We start from the raw sequence: 22,103 nt of genomic DNA on the forward strand, positions 1-22,103 counted from the left end.
CTGCATTGGACTTGGAGTGAAGTATGTGGTTTATTTTTAAAACAAACAAATTTTAAATACGCCTTAAACAGTTGTAGCTAAACCAGTTCCTAACATGGTCTAGACAGTGCCTGTGTGACTTAAACCTTATTGCAGTGAAACCCATATTCAAACCAAGTTTAAACATAGTTAAATCTTCCGACCTCCATCTATCCTCACACAGAAACAGAGAAGAAACCAAGATTTGAAACAGATCTCTGGCTTGGAAAGGCTGGTGCAGGGCTGGTGCAACACCTTGTGCTCTTGGATTTCTTTAATCTTAAAACAAAACTTTCAAAAGGTGTTTTTGTACTAGCTGAAACAGCAACCACTGGGTTTGAGCTTGTGCTGCATGCATGATGACTGTTATTCTTCCCTATTCAATCTCTGTGCTGTTAGTTCTACAATGAAGCACAAATTAAAAAGTAGTAAATGTTTTTTATTTGAAATCAAAAGTGATTTGAAATGTACCCAAAGAAGGTGCCTAATTTAACATGGCCACTTTTCTGGCCATAGCTGCCCTTAAATGTAGTGACGTAAGTCATATTTGCCATCTCCTTTCTGATATGGAAATAATTATGATGTTAACTCATCTGTGTGAACTGAACTTCAGGGTCAAGTAAAAGAATGTTCAAATGTTTGAACAATAAATAAAAGCGAGTGGATTTGTCTTTCAAATCATCCTGTCGGTAGTTTATTCTAACCTGAAATGCCGCCTTTTAGCCTGTGGTGCCCAGCTGTAGCATATCCATAGAACTTCTTAATTTGAAGAAGCTAAATTTGAAAATCGGGGTAGCCGTGTTAGTCTGTATGCAGAAAAACAACAAGGAGTCTGGTGGCACCATAAAGACTGACTAAGATTTATTTGGGCATAAGCTTTCGTGGGTAAAAAACCCACTTCATTCTAAAGTTTAAGAATGTATGCTGGGATGTGGACTCACAAACCCACAAGTAACTACACTTATCTTTGCAGACTTTGTAATTTTCTTCTGGAAAATCCAGATTATCCAAAGAAGGAAGGCAGAGTGGTCTTAAATCCCAATAGCAGCCTGCTCGCCAGCCAAGATGAGACAAAGGCAAGTGAGAAGTGTCTTCATATCTAATATGCATCCCAGCAAACGCATTCGATTTGGGCTGCTTTCAGTAAAAGCTTTTTCTTTCAGTACGTTTGTGCAATGAAGCCCTGATCCCTGATTGGGGGTCATTTGGTATATCTGTAATATAAGTAATTCTATCCAAACCATGCTTGTAAAATGACTTCCAAAGGGGTTTCTTCCATTGGGTATTGTGCATTCCTAGTTCTTGCCAGTTTATCCCTTCAAATGTACTGTACAAGACTGCACCACACGCAATCTCCTTCCATCAAGGAGAAACGGAAAGCACCCTAACTCCTTCAATGCTCTTCAGTAGGTGATTGATATTAATATGGAGTGCTTCTACATACCTAGCTCCTTTGAGTATGAAGTAGACTGAAATTCAAATCTTCTTCTCGTGTGGCATTGGAGCACTGCCATTCAGCCACTAGACTGGCTAGCTGCTTCAGTGTATTTCCCCACTTTATTTCCATCAAAAGTAACTGGAAAGGTTCCTTGTCTCCCCATTGGCTGCTTTTCTTTTATTTAAATAGATCTCAAATGGTTATACATGGGCTAGTCGGCATAGAGATTAAGTCTCATGCTTCTGAGAACAGAGCAAATCTTAATCCTACTCAGATGAACCCACTGATCATTAGAATAACCTAATTCTACACACACTGCGCACACACTCAGAACAGTCAGTTTAGTTCTGTGTGATCTTGCCAGCTTTCGCTCATCACTGCTGAAAGAGGAAAACCTTTTTATTTTTAAAAGGTCAGGCTTGCATTAACTCCTGTTTTAATGTTCTCTCCAGGTGCCTAAAGTGGACTACTTTGACTTTTCCAAACTTGCCCCGCTTGATCAACGATGCTTTATCCAAGCAGCTGACCTCCTTATGGCCGACTTCAAAATGCTAAGCAGTCAGGACATCAAGTGGGCACTACATGAACTCAAGGGACACTATGCAATCACACGAAAGGTTCTTCAGTCAGATTCTGTTTTTCTTTCCAAGGTTGCCTATCCCTGGCGCTGGAAGGGGGAAGCATGGTGCCTTTGTTTGCACCATCGGCTAGTATTAAAAATGCTCCTTTATTTGGAGTGCAATTGATCTTCAGATCAGTGGCTGGTAGGAAATGGCTGATTTTGTGAAATTTCTGAAGTATCCCATCCTGCTGCTGATGCTGTTATGCTTCTCCCAGAATACAGAGTTATTGGGGGTGCTGGCTAGTTAGTGGTGATACAACATAGCCTGTCCCGAGGAATATTCCAGGCCTCATGGCCAAAAGGAGGTGTAGTTGCCAGTAGAGCCTATGCTAACCAAATCTTAAGACAAACATGTCAGTTGTATACAAACACAACTTAAACATAACGGAGTGTCACCTCCTAAATTAGATGAGTAACAATGAGATGCGATCAGACCCTTGTGTAACTTACAGCTGATGTATGAGATCCCTCTCTCCTCACTCATTCTTTTTCTAATCACTTGGGTTATAAAGAATTGGTTGAGGCTGCTGAGCCATTCTGGCCCCCTTAGATTTAGCTCGCATGGTAGTTTCCTTTTAGAAGAATATCCGTATAGCAGAATTGCAGAACAACTCAAAGAAAGTGAGTTCAATGGGCAATACATTTATCTTAGCCTAGTCTAAGTTGTTGCTGGCTAGTGACCAGTTTTGTCTGAAACTGTTAGACCTCCCCCCCATCTAATACCACAACATTGAAATAAGACTAAACACCTCACCCCTCAGACTAGCTTAATGCTTAAGTAGAAAAGTTTTGCTCCTAGTTGAGTTCAGAGAGAGCATGATATGGCCCTAAAACCTTCACAGATTACCCGCAAAAACATTCTTCAGAATGTGTTACAGACTGTACCCACTACGTTCAGGGCACTGGCATTGCAGCATTGTAGATAGCACTGTAGGGGCGGTTGTATATCGTTCCTCTGCGCCTGAGCAATACAGCACTCTGTTTCCCACGCAGTGTGATCTCCCCATGTCTCTACGGTGGTAGGATGAGTGAAGGAAGGAGAAGCAGACTTATTTCTGAGGCATTTGCTGCCCTGTCTTCAAGTCAGACTTGAAGGCCCTGTGAATTTTTAGCGCTTTAATGGACACACACAGTTCTTGTTTTCTTGCAAAGAGTAGTAGAGACTTATCTGGAATGATTGTGTTAACATCCCTCTTTCCTTGTTTCCTCTTTTCTTTTTTTTTTTTAGGCCTTTTCTGATGCCCTCAAAAAATGGCAGGAGCTGTCTCCTGAAAACAGTGGGAAGCGAAAAAGGAGGAAAGAAATGAACCAGTTTTCCTACATTGATTTCAAATTTGAGCAAGGTAAGCAGCAGCTGGTGTTTATGGTAGTCTGTGTGCATCTTGCAAGCAGAGCTTACCCACCACAGAAGGTACCATTGTTAGGTGCTCTGACCCTGAAACCTCTGTTTTCTGCCACTGTCTAGTATAGATGTGAAGATATGATGGTATTCATGAATAAATAATGTGTCTTTCTGATACAGTACTGCTTCTGAACTCTGAAGTTGTATAATGAGTAGTGGTCTGTCGTGTCACAGGTATAGCTAAGGAAACACCCTGAGCTTTGATCTCACTGCCCAGTCCATTCTCATCCTGCTTCTTATCCTGCTTTAGGTGACGTGAAAATTGAGAAGCGGATGTTCTTCTTGGAGAACAAGAGACGGCACTACAGGTCCTACGACAGGCTCTCGCTTCTCCCACCCGTGCAACTGGAGCAGGAGTTCTATGAACAGAAAATTAAAGAGATGGCAGAGGTGAGACTGTCATGAATTGCCCTCATCGTCTGCCTGTCTCCTGCATAAATACACACACCTGAACAAAACACTGAATATCAATTCTCCCTCCTCCCAGTTCCCATTCATGACTTTTTAGAAATGAGCTGTGGTTTGGCACCTTGGGAATAGCCAAGCTAGCAACCTAGTCAGAGCTTACTACATGCGTAGGCAGCTAACTACCATTTCTGCCTAGAGTAATCTCCTTACAGCTCACATTTTCACTTGATTTGGGATGCTGAGCTGAAGTTAAAATGTCATTCTGGACCCTCCTTAATCCAGGGGAGAAGTGTGGTTGGATTTTGCTCCTTGAGTTCTAGGACTGCTCATTCTCTGCCCTAGAAAGCTTTAAACCTCCTCCGTTTGGCAGTAACATGCCTTCTTTCATCACAATACCAATGGTAAGACTTCCTTTGGAGTTTGTGAATACAGCTCTATAATTAGCAAGCATGGTCCCTGTTGTGCCTACAAGGCAATCTGTCTACCCACTTCACCTTCTGGAGGCTAGGCTATCTGTAGAACTCCTCTGTCTACCTACATTGAAACTAAAAGCAGAACTCAAACCCAAGTCTGCCAAAGCAGAAACCTGCCACCCGTTACTACAAACTGCCTCTGCTGCTCGTATTCTAGGAAAGGACTGAGTTTATATCTTAACACTGACTTGTTGGGGAAAGAATTGCTTTAAAAACTTTATATAAATTGATGGTGTTCCTTTAAAAACAAGGCAGATGCTCTCAATCATCTCTGTAAAAGCCCTTCAGTCTGGTATCTGCTCTGCCCATTGGGTCTGCAAGAGCCTGAATTTGCTGACTGTCTGAAATCTGGTTCATAGCAGTGGTGGGTTTAAGAGCAGAGTCTTAAATAGCTTGATAGGTAACTGGAATTGGAATGGTAGGTTGAGCAGTTTGTGGGCAGCCTGTCATGTGTAACATACTTCTGATGCTTAAATCTTAAGATTACATAAAAGTGTTTAGTGTCTGGAATGGAGCGTTATTAGTTCGATAATTACAAATGCACATGTCTTTGTCAGCATGCAGACTTCCTTCTTGCCCTGCAGATGAACGAGGAGCAGTATCAGAAGGTCAGTAGCTCTGTCACCTGATTTTTCTAATAAGTATTTGCATTTACTCCCTTATTTCTAAGCTGACTTGTCTGGCGTCTCACATACTCCATTCATTTGCTGTAGGATTGTTTTTGCTGAGCTGGCAAAACCCCTAGAGTGTGTGTGTGTGTGTGTGTTTGGCCTGGCTTTTAGAAAAGGTTACCAACAGCTGAGTCCAGGAAGGCAGTATTGATGCATGTAATGAATTGTAGTAACTCATTTGGTTGCTGCTAATAACCTGATTAGCCAGTGCCAGCACTGCAGTAGATTAGTAATCAGAGTTGCCATTGCTACACACATTATGACAATTTAAAACAGATGTGCTATTCTTGGAGAGGCTTCTCTTCCATTCGCTATGGGGGGCTTGTTAGAAATCTGAAAACTTAAGCCTTTCCATTTCAATTAAGAGAGATGATGGTTGGACTTCTATTCAGCTGCCATGAATTACCTTTTCCTTTCAATATCCATTACCTTTAAGCTTTGGAGTGCATATTGGCCTTTACAAGGAAGGGACCATGCCTAGTTCCATCAGTGCCATCGTATCAGAGACAGGAACTGTGCAAGCGTCCCTTCCTCTACAACACTGCTGCCAATGCACCATACTCCTGACCTGTGATATGGATAAATATCCTTTGGGGTAGTTGCAGGCCACTAAACTTGAATCCTAGTCTCCAAATGTGAACGGTGCATTCTGTTACCTTCCTCCCCTCTAGTGATACTTTTATTCTTCTGTCATTCAAATCCCCTCATTCTTAGCGCTTAGGCAGACTAGCAAATACACCAAAGCGTGCATGGGTTTGGTAATTGGCTACAACGGTGGCTTGTCCTACATCGCAGTCTGTTAGAGAGTGGTTAGAACTTCCGTTTTTTAACTTTCTTGGGGAATTTAAACTCTAAACAAAGCAACTATTTGACTGTTACAAACTGTAGCTATTCTTGTTAGAAATGCTCATGCCACTTTCAGCTTATTGGGAGTCTCAGACAGGGTGGTAAGGTTGTGTCTCAACCGCACATGCTAATTTTATGGGTGTCTCATTTATATATTTGCAGTAGCCTATTGCTGTTGCTATTTGGGTTGGATGGTGGGGGAATTAATCTTTTTAATGGTTGCAGGATGGTCAGATGATCGAGTGTCGTTGTTGCTATGGAGAATTTGCGTTTGAAGAACTGACGCAGTGTGCAGATGGTCACTTGTTCTGCAAGGAGTGCCTAATCAAATATGCTCAGGAGGCAGTCTTTGGCTCTGGGAAGGTAAGCATGTCCCAACGAGAGAATGAAAAGTGGATGGAGGCATGTGTAGGTTCATGTAATCAATAATGTGAAGTATGTAGTTATGCTGGAGGAATTTGTGAACTTGGTATAACTGCACGTCTTATGAAGTGTTCTGTCGTGTGGAACACACTTAGACTTTAGTAGCAAAAAACCAAATTTGTCTTGCCCTCCTGCGGATAGCTAACAACTGCATACTGGGATCTTTGTCATTGAATTGAATTGAAACTCTCCTTAGCAGTGCTAAATGCACAACAATTATTAATGCATGGTTAAGGTTACATAGTTAAGCAAGCGGAATTAAGGTTCTCAAGCAACATGTTTCCCAAAAGTATGCAGTTGCCCGTATCAGTAGCCAGGCTCAATGGGGTGAGTAAAAGAAAGACAGTGTTTTCACTTTCTTCCGATGTCTTTGCTTCCAAACCAGAGCCATAACCCAGTTTTGCACAGTGGGGTAGGTTGGTGGCTGGGACTCAAGATTTGAACTCTGAGGCAGAGGTTTTCAAACTGTGGGGTTCGCTCTCCTAAGGGGGCATGGAGGAACCTTTGTGGGAGGGAGAGGGGGCAAGCTGCAATGCCAGGTGGCTCAGACTTCAGCCCCTGCAGCGGGGCTCAGGCTTCAGTGCTTGGGTAGGAAGTGCCGCCTCCACCCCCGACTCTCCTCTTTTTTTGGGCTGGGTTGGGGGGGTACAACCAAAAATTGTAATTCAAAGTGGGGATCAGCTCAAAAAGTTTGAAAACCGCTGCTCTGAGGCATGCAGGGAGTGAAGACCCAGGGGATTCTCCTTTGTAGTGTTCCAATTCCATTTTTTTGTTTAGCTTTTAAATATCTATACATTCATAGATATTAGTATATACCATGTCTTGTGATGCAGCTTGAAATGGAGGAACTTCAGTGTAGTGGTATAGCAACACTAATGCATAGCTGAATGTCTGTGACTTTTAAAATAAGTCCACATGGGGGTTGTGATTTGGATGCGACAACAAAAGTATACACTTAGCAGGCTTTATCTTATAAAACCATGTCACTGTTCTGTTCATAAGGGAGAAATATTTCAAAATATTGGAAAAGGGTGAATTCTGCCATTAATGATCTACCTTCTGTGGGAAAATTGCCACTGCGCAAAATGATTGACCATGTTTGATAGCTGAGTGTTTACACGGTATATGGCACTTGTCTGATATATTATTATCTGTTCCCCTTCCACCTCTGCACTTATGCAGTCATCTGCTGTGGTCACATCTGGAAATGTCCGTTTCAATACCAACATTTTCGTTGTCTTAGACCACTCAGTTCTGTTGAATCAATCTTGATTCAGCAGAATTGAGTGATGCCTTATGTTTTATGAACTTTCCTTGTCTCTTCTTCTCTTCCTTCACCAATGTAGTCAGAGCTCAGCTGCATGGAAGGGAGCTGCACATGTTCATTCCCAACCAGTGAGCTGGAGAAGGTACTCCCAGAGAACATCCTGTGTAAATACTATGAGCGGAAAGCTGAGGAAGAGGTGGCTGCTGCCTGTGCGGATGAGCTAGTCAGGTAAGTTCCCAGCTTGTCAAAGTGGGTTAATACTGTGAAATGGATGAACAAGTGGTAGTTTGACACCTAGTGTTGCAGTAGATTCTGGTTCTGTAGCCCAAAACATTAGCTGGCTTGGTAACACAAGGCAGCTGGGTTTTTTTAAAGGCTGTCTGTAACGAAGATATCTGACTTTTACCTGTGAATATTTTTATTAATAGACGCTAGCTTTCTTTGGTCGTAGAAACAGATCAGAATCAGAGCGTTGCATCCCGTATGGTTTGTCAGCTCTGCACTAATCCTCTGTGTGAAATAGTCTAGAAGCAGCACTGAGCACGTGATCTTTGGGACACAAAGAGGGGCTGCAATCAGAGAACTGTAGGAAGAAAAGAGGCAGTGCTGAGGTCATTGAATTTTTTTTTGACAGACAGGCCATAGCTGACTTCCTTGTTAAGGGGCGTGTGGAGTTGTTACAACAGAGTTACTCAATATAGGATGTTAATGTTGTCTTCTCTTGTGCTGTAGGTGTCCTTTCTGTAACTTCCCGGCACTCCTGGACAACGATGTGAAGCGGTTCAGCTGTCCCAACCCTCGCTGCAGGAAGGTAAAGGGCTGATATTTACCTGGTCGTCTCTTTCAGAGTTTTGAGGTATAGCGCTTGAGGGCTGCTCTGTTTTGCTAGGGGTATGAAATGTGCATGTGACAGGGGTGTGGTGGAGGGAGCGAATTCTTGCCAAGGTGGCTGTTGGTCTTCTGGTAAGGCATGTGATTAAAGGCAGGGCTGCATTTCAGGGTACTGTTAATACAGACTTGGTTAAATCCTGCTCTGTGCGCTCCGCTTAGGAGATGGTTGCACAGTAATGTCTCTCAAGATACTTAAGCATGAGTTTAAAATGGACTGGTAATAGGGTCTTTTTAAAATGTCATTTGGTTTTTATGACCATTCTAACTGTAATGAAACTCGAAGAGAACTGGGGAAACCAAAATCAAATTCCCTCATAGAATGACACTTCCTATTGTTGCTGGATGTCACCACTCTGGATCCAGACTTCGTTAGTGCCAGAAGGTCACCATCTGCAGGGTTTATACGAAATCTGTCCACTCAAAGGACTGGAAATTTACATACTCTTCACAAAACCCGTTAATCAGCACCCTTGTTGCCATCTCAGCAGCGGGCTTAGCCACTGAATGGGTGATGGAGAATGAGCCATGGAGGTAGTCTCACCAGGTCAGAGGAGAGGTACGCTGGCAGAGCAGAATGGGGAAACCCTGAACTGCGACAGCTTGTGCTGCATCTGCTCTGTAGAGAAATGGGATTTAGTTTCTTCCAGAGACTTTCTGAGTGCTAAATGCCTGTAGAATCTTGATGGTAGGACTTAATTTTTTCTCAGTATGCCTCCTAACTCACTGGTGCCAGTGAATTAAGACCTGCGTAGTGTCTGTATCCAAGCTCTAATGCCTAATGAGTCTTGCTCAACCTAAGCCATGATATCAGGGACTCTTATGGGATGGTCTGTATCACAAAAGCTCCTATCTTAAATGACTTGCACTCATGCGTGTAGCTACTGTAGCCACTGAGAATTCTTATTCTAAATTTTGTGTGGCCATTTGCCTACTATGATAGTTAGTCTCTAAGGTGCCACAAGTACTCCTTTTCATCTTGTACTGGAAGTCTAATTTTTTTTTTTTTTTTTTTTTTTTTGGAGAAACTTGTATTGCTAAGAATAAATATTACATTATTGTCAGCATTGTGAAGCTGAGAGCAAGACTAGCCTGATGAAGGATCAGCAGTTGCTTTTTGGATTCTGGAGCTACAGACCCACTGAACTAATGTCAACCGGTTAACATTTGAGAAATTGTACTGCTAGCCCAAGTGAAAACTACAGCATCCTTACATGTGGGCTAAGGAAGGCTGAGAACCACTAGGTGGCACCAATGACTTGCACAATCAACCAGTTTTTAAAACTGCATGATAAAATAATAGAACGCTCCTCTTTTTTTTTTTTTTTTTTTAAAGTGAACCATACAGGTCCACCCCACCGGTTACAACAAGTAAGCAGAATTCAGAGTTTGAAGAATATTACAGTTTTTTAAAAGTACAGGTATTCTTTTCAGAATGTAAAGTTATGGCATGAAGGTCTGGCAGAGTGTTCAGGTCGATCAGTGCTCCAAATGCACTATCCTTTTGATTGGCTGGTTCTTCTGATATCACGGTATTTCAGGCTAACTTGCCAGTACTTGAAACAGGGACTGGATTTCCACGATATCAACAGCTTGTATTGGTGCATTAGCCAGAGGTCTGTGGGGGCGATCAGGATTTTTAGAAGATTACTTCCAAAAGAAACAATTTTGGGCCTAATAGGAAGAAGAATAGGAAGAATTCTTGAAATGGGAGGACTTGTCCTTGTTTTGTAGCTGTGCTTGCAATGGTTTCCCCAAGTTCCATTTATCTTGTGTCTTTCCATGATGGGGATTTCACCTGTTAACATCCCCATTTGCAGGAAGCTTTTTTTTTTTTTTTTTAGTGAGGCGCATAAAGGGTTAGCATGGGAATGTGGGGTGATGCAGGAGTGCAGTGGATGTTCGATATCGGAAGGGCTGCAGAGAATCAACAGTGGTGCCTCCAGCAAGTTACGACAGTTGGCTCTGGAAGGAACCCTTCCTTAGCTGGAAGGACTTTGGCTGCATTGCAGAACATAAAGTGAGGAGAAGTATAAAGTGAAGTGGTAGGGATGAAATGAGAGCCTTGTGGTTTCAGCAGAGGGGACACAAGATCCTTGTGAGGGGGCAGGGAGTGGAGTACCAGTGGTCCCATACCATTTTCATTCTCTTTCTCTCTCAGCCTCTCTGGTCTCAATTCCAGGGTTCACACTGATGTTGTTTGGCTTCTCCCAAAACTTGCCCTAAGATCTTGTAGAGGGGTGGTTGGTTCAAGTCTGGGCCAAAAGTAAATCTGCACTCCTTGAAGAGTTGAAAGCATTATCCCTTGGCCATGTGCTTCATCCAGCCTGAGGCATGCAGGCATCATGCCAGACACTCTGCTGGGCTACTGCTTGTGCATCTCTCGCACATGATCAGGCCTCTTAGTGGCTGAGATGTAACCAGTTTTAACATCAGCAATGGGCAGAATTGCCAGTAAGAGGGAGGCATTGCCGGTCGCCTACAGTAACTACTGAATGGGCATGTGAAGAGCATGTAATGAGCAGGGATCCTAGTTTTCTGTGATGACAAAATTCTGTGATTTAAAAAAAACATAAAAATCAGCATTTTCCCTTTAGTTTCCCTGGTCACAATATATAGGTATCAGTTAAACACAATGTTTTCTTGATATCTTTTTAAAATGTTTGAAGCCTACCAATGCCATCAATCATTATAATAAAATAAAATTAATAGAATGATCCAGTCACAGTGCGTTGTCTCTTTACTGTTGTCAGTGACTCTGCTGTTTCAGCCTCGTTTTCATTTCTTTTCATTCAGTTTGTGTAGCGCTTTCCACGCATTGTACAATTGTCTGCCTTTGAACGTAATCCACAGCCTTCCTGCGTACAGTACAGAATAGCACATTAATTATCAATATGAAATTTGTCCTTGCTAAACTCAGTGACATGGTCTTTAGGGGTGATTTTTAAAGTTTTTTGGCATCTTTACATAACTTTAATTACACATATCCGGAGGCTGAAATGAAATTTGAGATGCATTAAAACACGACCCCCTATACGCCACTGAGTAACCGCTATATGCCAGAAGCAGTTTATTGGAGTATGTTTAGCTATGTATATTTAAAGCGCATTCAAAAATCAACCACAAGAGGGGGAGCTTGTGTGCATTGAATAAGTGACACTGGCACTTTCGGTAAAATTTAGTAAATAGTTATTTTTTCACAAAATGTAAAAACTAAAAGTTCTCTGTTTAAAAAAATACCACCACCACCACCCCCGCCACCCCTGACAAAATACCACATTTTTCCGTGGCAAATGGATTTCTAGTATCCCTGGTAATGAGTCTACACCATCTGTCAGGGCCATTGCAGCTCCAGCTGTGATATGTGAAGTTTGGCTCTTAGTGAGCTGTCCAGACCTTGCATCTTAATGTCACCTGCTGGGTGGAGGGCGTATAATAAAGCTTAATTCACCGAAGAGAAACATAGCTTAAGCAACTCTGCAAGTAAAGAAAAGATGCTTGTACACGTTTAATGTGGTCTGTGTGCGTTACATGAACGTCCTCTTGTATTTTAAGCATTGAGCTTGTCGGTGTTTTGTATTGGGTGGAGTTAGCTTTGTGGAGCTGCTAACACCCATCATACAGTTCTCTGCTGGCCGAAGCTAAACCACCTCGACTTCAAGGCATTTGATCCGTTCTGTAGTGAGCCACATACATGATGTGTGTAGGAAGAGGCTGTACACAGTGGTGTCTGGTTTGCAGCAGCGCTCTGACTTGCCGAATGTGAGTGGGACTAGCCCGTGCTGGTGATGCATTACACCACCTTTGTGCTGCCTCACATTAAAGCAGACTTCTGTGCAGCCGCGGCATTTGAACCTTCCAGCCCTCTTATGACGCATGTTACTTTCCCATGCGTTTTGGCATGCTGAGGTCTTTGCAGTTTTCCAAACTGAAGCTGCCAAGCCCCTTGATGAAATTACCAAGCAGCATTTCTCTCATGACTTCAAAAACTAAAAGGGCAGGCACTCATCCACAAGGGAAATACTCTTCCTCTCCGAAAAGAGAACCTCTTCTCCCCCAGCGTGGCCCCTATGATCAGCTTGCATACACCCCTGAGTGTGAAGGCAGTGCAATCTGTTGTGTTACATGGTGTGCTTGCAGGTATCACAGACCCTTTGTGTTGTGGGCGGGGGAGATTGTCACCCCTCTTTGCAGTCTCAGCACAAAGCAGTGCAGGGCTTCCAGCCAGCTAAAAGATGAGAAGGTGAGAGATGTTGCCATGGTAATAACACATGCATGAAGCAGCATTGTCCCTCTGGGTGTTGGGGAGCTCAGAACACCAAGCAGAATATTTTCAAAGCCACAGGGGAACCTTCTGCTGCATGGTAGCCTCTTGCATTTCCTAGATTTGCTTTCTGAACTCCCCTATGTCACTGAGGAGCCTCTCTCTCCCCTGACAAACTGGGTTGCCTTCCTCGTTTAGAGGGTGGTGCCTCTTAGAGTGCAGAAACTCTCACTGCGTCTGAGCTGAAAGCTTCCAGGCTCTTGTTCTTCACAGGGTAGTGTCTCCTTTAAATGAGGCTGTGATTAGGAAATGAATGTGCCCGACGAGTACTCTCTGCTATCCTGCTGGAAAAAAGGGTGATTCTGAGATACCTGCATTAGTGGGAAACCCTTCTACAACTTTGCCTTTAGATCTTCGGTATTGTTCCGTTGGCTACAGCAAGGCAACTATTGGATGTTCTTTTATTATGAAGGGCTAAGTTTTTAAAGCTGCTGTTGGAGCTGACTTCCCAGGACTGAGTTGAAGGTGGTGACTATGAACAAGCTCACCCAGTTGCTTTGAACCTTCATTTCCTATTGAACTCAAACTCTGACTAAGCTTGTACAGAGCTTTTGCTAGCGAACTCTATTTGAGCATGGCCCTTTCTAGCGGGGTGCGAACCGTGCGTCCCTGGTCTGTGTTAATAGGCGTGAACCGCATTGTACAGAGGGTGTTACATGATCAGCAAGCTTTAAAGTTACAAAGGCAATCAGTGGGCTTTGCTCCTCAAATTGGGGTCTGTACAGAGGTATGCTGGACTACTGTAGGAAACAGCTCTATCTGCTACAGAGCAGTTATGCCACCCAAGCTACATATGTCTTGGTTGCACCCTACAACAGAAGGTTTCTATACTGAAAGAAAATATTTGTGTAAGCAAAGGACCCACCAGCAGAGAGTAAACACAAGGTGACATCACATTCCATAGTAGACTTTTTTTCCCCCTCTGAGCATGTAATTTTAGAAACAAATACATGCCACCCAACAATATTCTTCATTTGCTTTTCGTAGGTTTGGGCAGCTAAGCTTTAAATGCCTATACGGCCCTAAGACTTAAACTGCATCAGGGACTCTTTCCGCATTGTTTGTGAAGATAGTGACAGAAATTCTTCTGGTTTAAAGAAATTAAGCTTGTCCAAAATGCCTCTGAGTTGGATGTGCATATAGAGAATTGCTTAATTCTCCTTGTTTTGCAACATGTTTTTCCCAGCTGCTGAGTCTGCTATGTCTCATTCAGCTTCCTGACAGCAGTGCAAACATTTCGAAGGTCCCATGCTCTTACGTGTCACTCCCTATTCATCAGTTCATATGCCTGGGCTCTATGTATTTCACTGAGAGTATTTATTCGGATTTAGTTGCCACTTTTATTTTGCCTCTCTGCTTTTCGGGGAGTTGGGGCAAGGCTGGAGATGGATATTGCCACTTCCTGCCTGGTGGTGGTGGTGACCTCCAGTCCCATTTTAATTTTTTTAATTCCCTCACCCTGTTTGAATAGTATTTGCTGGGGTGGGGGAAGGAATGGAAATGTGATGCAGCAGATCTTGCTCCTTTCCATACTGATGGGGTTTAGTATGCATGTGTTCTGTAGTCTAGAATTTGAGTCCGCTCGCACATGCATCTGCGCATTCTCATGGGGAAACCTGCTGCTCACTTGTGCCTTGTCCAGTAGAACCATTTTGAGGCTATCTATTCTATTTGCTAATGACCCTGCCCACCCTCTGTTGCAGTTCCCTGGGGTTCAGTGGATGTATGTCTCTGTACTCCAGGGATTTGCTTTTTTTACCTTCAGGTGAATGCCTTTTGTGCACCCTTCTAGCTGAGTGGTGTAGATGGGAACACGCTCCATTATATTGCTGCCAAAACCACAACAAATGGCAAGTTTCCGTCTGTCGTCTACGCTCAGCTCTAAGGCACTCTGCTGCTGGGCAGGCGATTCATTTTTCTACCATAAAAGGGCAATGAAACTTGTCTGTAGCCTTGGTGCTCTCCGCAGTGCAGTCAGAAGGCAGGGCAAGGGGAGATGCTATCGGCACTGGCAGCAGCAGTATTACAGCAGGAGCTTTGGAATTTCAGTATCTGCTCCTCAAAGGGACTGTGGGAGGGAGGGATCAAGGCCGGTGGGGGGTGGGGAGAATGTGAGTGTATTCTCTGCAGATAATGTCCCTTTAGACTTTGTGATGAAGCGCCAAAGCAAGGTAGATAACAGGGTGGGAAGAAAGCACTCATGAAATAGCAATGTCTATTTAAAGGAATAGATCCGACCTATGAATACAGTGTGTGCACCAGACCACGTGACCTATCCTCCAAGGTGCTTAATGTCCAACTCCAGGGAAATTGCTGAGAGTCGAGTTTGCTCAGCACCTTGCAAGATCAAGGCCCTTCACACGTACATGTATGAAATGCTTTTAAAGGAAAGGTGTACGCTCGAGATGTGCGGGAAAGTAAAACGTAGTTTTAAAAACTGACCTGATGACAGAGATCAGTGAAATAGTGAGTCTCTGTTGTGTATCTAACCCAAAGCCTCCTAAAACAGGAACTTTCAACCAGGCTGTATAAAAATAGCCCATGTAAGTCAATGCAATTTAGTGCACCACAATTTATTCCTGTACTTGGTTTCTACCATATATAGCAATATCCATTCAGTGAAAAGATGATTGTAACACTCTCTTCTACCACTCACCAAAGAATACCTCTTTTCAGGTCCATAAGAGGTAGTGCTGTCTTCCCTTTATAGCTCAGTCCTTTGGGCCTCTACTGAGCAGAGGCAATAAGTTGGATCTGACTTCTGTGGGATGGAAACTTGGTATGCGAGTAATAGAGTTGAGGCAATCCATTCCTTCCACTTAAATTGTGGCTACATTGAGCCCAGAATCATGTGGTGGTGGTGAAGATAGTCTGGCTATCTTGAGAATTACTCTGATTCTACATGTCTTGTTGGTGTCTCAGTGCAAAATTGCCCTGAACACTAGTTACTGATCAGCTGATGGATTCCCAGGATCACTATTTTATGTTGCAAGAGTGTTCTGGTCAGGTGATGCCGGACCGGAAAAGCTGGGTGGTTGCTTCTGTATGGCAACCTATGGAAAGTGCATTCCATGCATCTTTTAACTGGACTATAACTACTGCCACTGACAGAGGTGGGGTGTGTGACTGTTTTGACTCACTGGGTGGGGGAAGGATTGCCCAGAGGCAAGTCTGGGGATCTTCTGCAGCCTAAGATTTGTCTTAAATTCAGCCCACCTTCCCTGAGACACTCTCATGAAGATAAAGGGGGATTGCAATGCTTGGTTTCTTCTGTTCAATGATAAGGAACAAAGGGAGGGGGTAGTTTAATGTGATCACTGCGATGTTTTAGAAGGGTCATGGAGGCAACCCTGAACCTCTGTACAAACCAAAGTTATTTAGTCATTGAATTTATTAAATTTTCCCCTCATTGTTGCAGATTCCCTATTTACAGTTTGCATTTGTTCTGGGAGCAGATAGTGAGGCGAACAGGCATTTAATGTTTGCTCAGAGACCTGAGAACCACTCCCCACTTCAGACATTAAAATCCGATGACTTCTGAAAAGGAAAGGCCATGAGTCACTCTCTTGAACCAGTGAGTAAAGATTAGAAATAGGCCAGTGAGTAAGAGTGAGTGACTAAACCCCAGACCTGCCCCAGCACACTTCTCTGGTGCTCTGCTGATGGGAGTGTTCTTAGGCTTGGTCCTGAGGTGGAAAAGACTATAAGTGTTCCCAGGCCAATTTTAAAACATTATTCTGACCTTATTCAAGAACTGAATCTCCTCTTTCCCTCTCCCACACTGAGATCCCCATGACAACCACCACTGCTGCGTTACCTCAGTTTTGCCCACTAGAGAACCATAAAACTTATGGGAGGACAGAATGACTTTCAGGACACACCTTGTTTTGCACTAACTAGTCATGCTCTTGAAAAGAAAAGGAGTACTTGTGGCACCTTAGAGACTAATCAATTTATTTGAGCATAAGCTTTCATGAGCTACAGCTCACTTCATCCGATGAAGTGAGCTGTAGCTCATGAAAGCTTATGCTCAAATAAATTGGTTAGTCTCTAAGGTGCCACAAGTACTCCTTTTCTTTTTGCGAATACAGACTAACACGGCTGTTACTCTGAAAACGGCTCTTGAAAACGTAATTCTGAATATTGGGGGGGGGGGGGATTTGGGTGGAGTCTTACTATCATGGTAGCTCATTTACCTCCTTCAGAAAAGTGCATCAGGATGGCATGTCCTTGGATATGCAGCACAAAGTTGTGTTTAGCTTCCCCATTTTGTACTAGTGTAAACAGGTTTCTGCATATGAGACAGTCATCAGGCTTCCTGGGCTAATTCAAAGCCACTGTGTCTAATGTCTGTCTCTGAGGCTGACGGTGGAGTTTGTTTCCTAATTTGGTCACAGCATGCTTGGGGCTGGCTTGCTTAACTTTTTTTTTTTTTTAAAGCACTTGTCCTTTTTATATCATTGTAGTGGAGGGGAAACTGTTCATATGAGAGAACCTACCGTTCATCTCACTTCCTCTCCATAGAGGAAGTGACACTTACTAAGATCTCTGCAGCTTTAAAAAAAAAAAAAAAAAAAAAGCTAACCAAGAATCTATGCTAATGACCCCCATCATCTTTCCCCCTACCCATTCCTTTACTGTCCTTTCTGAATGCTCAGGAGCTAATCTTAATGATCTTATTGATTGAGAATCCCATATGGATAGTCATTTGAACTTTTAAAGCCAGAAGAGTTTTGAAAATTATCACTCTTCTCATGAAAAGGGAGAAGGTTATTAAAGAAAGGTTTTAAAAAAGACAAGCACATTCACCTGCATTTTGACTGTTTTGTAGGTACTTTTATAAACAGTTTTGAGCATTTGCATTTTTGTGTGTGTGTATGGCAAAGAAGGGGGGCTAGTGACTTACCTGATCTCCTTATGAGATGTTGGATTTTTGTATTTCATACAGCATCAAAAGCGAAGCAATGTGACTGGCAAGGGACAATGTGTGAGCTGAAGGGCCTATAAAAATAAGTAAGCAAGTAAGTAGTGAGAATGGGCACCTGTGACCCTCTATAAAGCAGGGCTAATCTTCCATCTCCCCCCCCCCCCACCAATAAATAAATAAATCCCAGCCAAATTGCCATTGATTGCTGGAATGCAGGAGGAAAAACTTACTAACAGTCCAACAGTCATTTGGAGTTCTGTTAAACTCTCCGCATTTTTGGGTTGAAGTGGGCAGCCATAGCTGTTACATCACTCAAACTAACAATCCTATATTAGAAATGTAACAATAACATGTGTACGGGTGATCATTGTCTCACCTGGAAGCAAATGTGGAGACAAACAGCTGAAGAATCAATAACTAGCCTGTAGCTTCGTTTTTGATTCATAGGCTGTACTTCTCAGGAAAAAAATGGGTTTTCCAGGTGAATCTGACCTAGGTTGTACCACAGTCAACTCTCTTGTGCAGGGAGAGACAATGCTCTTGCAATCCTTGCTGTGAGGAGGAGGCCTTATATTCGAGACCCTGCAGGGATTAGAAGAGAAGATCTCTCACCTTTCAGAGGTTTGAGATGCAGGAGTGCACACCCAAATCTCTGAACTCCTCTGCTTCTATTGTGGGTGCAGAGTGCACATCATTTGTACCATGTGGTTTACCCGTGCAACACTGCTTTAGGGTGCACCATTAAGAGATTATGAATGCGGGCGTGAAACAGACGCCAGATATAGCCTGTCTCTGTAGAAATCTTTGTGATGTGAAAGCTAATGTACTAATAGGGTGCCGACTGAATAGCTACAATTGCCCTCCATTTCATATGCTATAACTGTTAAATGCAAAATAGTCAGTACTGACCCCCGACAGGCAGTAACAGTAGTCTCCACACTGAAAGTGGAATTGTGTTTTTCAGTTTAGTAAAAACCACGGAGGGGTGGGTTGGGGGTGTATGTTAGCCCTCAAAGTGAGTCACCCACCTGAAAAAAGAACAGGAGTACTTGTGGCACCTTAGAGACTAACAAATTTATTTGAGCATGAGCTTTCGTGAGCTACAGCTCACTTCATCGGATGCATTGCGTTGACGTTCACAGCTTAAAATCTCTGCATCCCAGTAAACTTTCTCTATTACTGCTTTTACCCTTCAAGGCTCTGCATTCTTATGCATTCATCCTGTTACTGTTGTTGCATTATTAATGGGGCTGTAGCAATCCATCCAGAATGCTGACATGACTGATTACTACTTGTAACAGAGACATGAAGAGCAAGGTAGAAACTGGGTCAGGAAGCAGTCTCATGGTAAAGTATTGCTACCAGAACTGCCCAGCAGAACCACTTGTGTGAGATTTTTTATTGCAGTGGAGTGTATGTTTGTGGGTGTGCAGGTCAGATGGCAACGCTGCACAGCCAGAATGGCTAACAGCATATTAATCCCCTGGGTTTTGTCTCTAGTGAGAGACTGAGAAATTGAATAATGTGCTGTTCTTTATAATAATACTAAGAGCATCCTAAAACTTGTGCTCTTTGAACCTTCATATTGCAGAATGAAGCCCCTTCTCTGAATGTCAGTGAAAGGAGGGGGAGCATAGATGGCTGGGTTAGTTCTGTGTTCAGAGCTTGCCACACTTAATGCACTCAAACGGTCATTGCTCGCGTAAGAGCACGCTATAGCAGAAAGCAGCTGCCCATGTGCAATTCTCTGCTTGACATTAGTGAAAGAGAGGAGTAATTTTTCTGTGCAGCTCATTTCACAGTAAATTTAGAATACAGTTAGGGCTGCTATGAACACAGCTTTGTCCTCCAAACCATCATCGAAACGGCGAGATGGGCGCAGAGGCAGTGCACGGTAGCATGGCTCGACCTGGCTAACGCCTTTGGGTCCATGCCCCACCACCACATCTTTGCCATGCTCCAGGAGTTTGGGATGCCAGAGAACTTCTTCCATGTGATCCGAGAGGTGTACAAGGGATGCAGCACCACCATTCGCTCGGTCGAAGGGGAGACCGCCAAGATCCCGATCCGGAGCGGAGTTAAGCAGGGCTGTCCCCTCAGCCCCATCATCTTTAACATCGCCATGGAGCCGTTGCTCCATGCGATCTCCAATGGCGCAGATGGCTTCAACCTCCACGGTGAGAGGGTGAGCGTCTTGGCTTACGCGGATGACCTGGTCCTGACCGCGGACGATCCAGAGAACCTCCAACGTATGCTAGATGCCACCAGTCGAGCTGCCGATTGGATGGGGCTCCGCTTCAGTGCAAAGAAGTGCGCATCTCTCCACATCGACGGCAGCAAAAGGGACTCAGTGCAGACGACAGGGTTCCAGATCCAGGGCTAGCCCGTCATCTCCCTGGCAGAGGGGCAGGCCTACCGGCACCTCGGCACGCCAACGGGTTTCCATGTCCGGCAGACGCCCGAGGACACCATCCAGGAGATCTTGCAGGATGCCGCCGAGATCGACGCCTCACTGCTAGCACTGTGGCAAAAGATAAATGCCCTGAACACCTTCCTGATCCACCGCCTCTCATTCGTCCTAAGGGGATCCGCCGTGGCGAAGGTACCCCTCAACAAGGCAGACAAGATCGTCCAGCAGCTGGTGAAGAAGTGGCTGTTCCTTCCCCAGAGAGCCAGCAACGAGCTGGTCTATATTGCCCACAGGCATGGCGGTGCCAATGTTCCCAGCATGGGTGACCTGTGTGACATCGCGGTGATCACCCACACCTTCTGCCTGCTGACGTGTCCCGACGCCATGGTAAGGAACATCGCAACAAACGCCCTCCATGACACAACAAAGAAGCGGATCGGCAGAACTCCCTCCAACCAAGACACCGCCAGCTTCCTGAGTGGTTCCCTGGATGGCGAATTCGGACGGGACGGGGGCGACATCGCTTCACTGTGGTCACGCGCCCGCAATGCCATGTGTCGCCTGGGGAAACGCGTCGGCTGCTGCTGGGAGTGGTGCGAGGAGCGCCAGGAGCTGGGAGTCCTGGTGCCACAGATCAGGTCTGAGGACAACACTATCGTCACCCCGAGCGCCAGGGGCATGCTGGAGAGGACCCTGAAGGCAGCCATCCACTCGCTGTACATGGAAGCCCTGAAGCGTAAACCGGACCAGGGTAAAGCCTTTGAACTGACCAGCAAGTGGGACGCCAGCAACCACTTCCTGGCCGGGGGCGGCTTCACCCGTTTCGCTGACTGGCGGTTCATCCACCGCGCCCGGCTCAACTGCATCCCGCTCAACGGTGCCGTCCGCCACGGGAACCGAGACAAACGTTGCAGGAAGTGCGGCTACTCCAACGAGACCCTGCCCCACGTCCTGTGCAGCTGCAAGCCCCACTCCAGAGCCTGGCAGCTGCGCCACAACGCCATCCAGAACCGCCTGGTGAAAGCCATCGCACCGTGCCTGGGGGAGGTCGCCGTGAACTGCGCCATCCCCGGTACTGACAGCCCGCTGCGACCCGATGTGTCAGTCACCGACGAGGCCCAGAAAAAGATCATCCTTGTCCACGTCACGCTCTGCTTTGAGAACAGGACCCCGGCCTTCCGAGAAGCCCGAGCTCGTAAGCTGGAAAAATACGCCCCTCTGGCCGACACCCTGAGAGCCAAGGGCTACAAGGTGCAGATGGATGCCCTGATCGTCGGAGCCCTGGGCGCTTGGGACCCCTGCAACGGGCATGTGCTGCGGACCTGTGGAATCGGTCGACGCTACGCACGGCTCATGCGGCGCCTCATGGTCTCGGATGCCATCCGATGGTCCAGGGACATCTACATCAAACACATCACCGGCCACCGACAGTACCAGGAGGTGTGAGCCGGAACGACATCGTGCACCCACTATGGGAAAGGGACAGAGAGACTTTTCCCATTGGACCATAGAAACTGGAACCATAAACTCACTGAACATTAAATCCCACTAAATGAGGGTAGATCCATCCCCATCATCGTATCCGCTCATTATACTCCACACCTGAACATAGCCATTATATGGATAACTTACCCCCATAGCTCAATGTCTGTACTTTGACCCGTTAAACTTTTACCCCCAGTCGGGGAGACTGCAGATTATGTATTCCTTACGCCACCAGCTCCTAAACCAAATTTCGCACCCCTTGATGATCTGTACCTTATTCCCTGATAACCAGAAACTTCTATGCTTGAACTCTGTACCGTTTTCTTTTTATCTCAACATTATCTTAATAAAATTATTAACCTGTGAATGCTGGGCTATTGTGAGTATAAGGCAGTCTGTCTCCCCTACTCTTTTAATGTAGCTGCTCCTTTTTGCTCAATTGGCAAAGCATTCCCTCAGGAGTCTGGCATCCCTCTGGGCCCTTACTGTGAACAGTTACAC

The 22,103-nt window shown here is 44.7% G+C and overlaps 1 protein-coding gene across 3 annotated transcripts in view; it reads left to right on the top strand.

The window, feature by feature from the left end:
• The window catches only part of RNF216 (ring finger protein 216), a 132,481-nt gene that overhangs the window by 56,599 nt on the left and 53,779 nt on the right, over positions 1-22,103 (top strand). For all 3 annotated transcript variants that reach the window (XM_074965149.1, XM_074965147.1, XM_074965148.1), the window contains exons 6-13: positions 992-1,094; positions 1,909-2,073; positions 3,307-3,421; positions 3,731-3,870; positions 4,919-4,969; positions 6,104-6,241; positions 7,648-7,796; positions 8,301-8,379. In XM_074965149.1, coding sequence (XP_074821250.1) covers positions 992-1,094; positions 1,909-2,073; positions 3,307-3,421; positions 3,731-3,870; positions 4,919-4,969; positions 6,104-6,241; positions 7,648-7,796; positions 8,301-8,379 — 940 coding nt within the window. The remainder of the gene's footprint in view (positions 1-991; positions 1,095-1,908; positions 2,074-3,306; positions 3,422-3,730; positions 3,871-4,918; positions 4,970-6,103; positions 6,242-7,647; positions 7,797-8,300; positions 8,380-22,103) is intronic.

This window comes from Natator depressus, chromosome 10 (genome assembly GCF_965152275.1).
Source record: "Natator depressus isolate rNatDep1 chromosome 10, rNatDep2.hap1, whole genome shotgun sequence".
Classification (NCBI taxonomy): Eukaryota; Metazoa; Chordata; order Testudines; family Cheloniidae; genus Natator; species Natator depressus.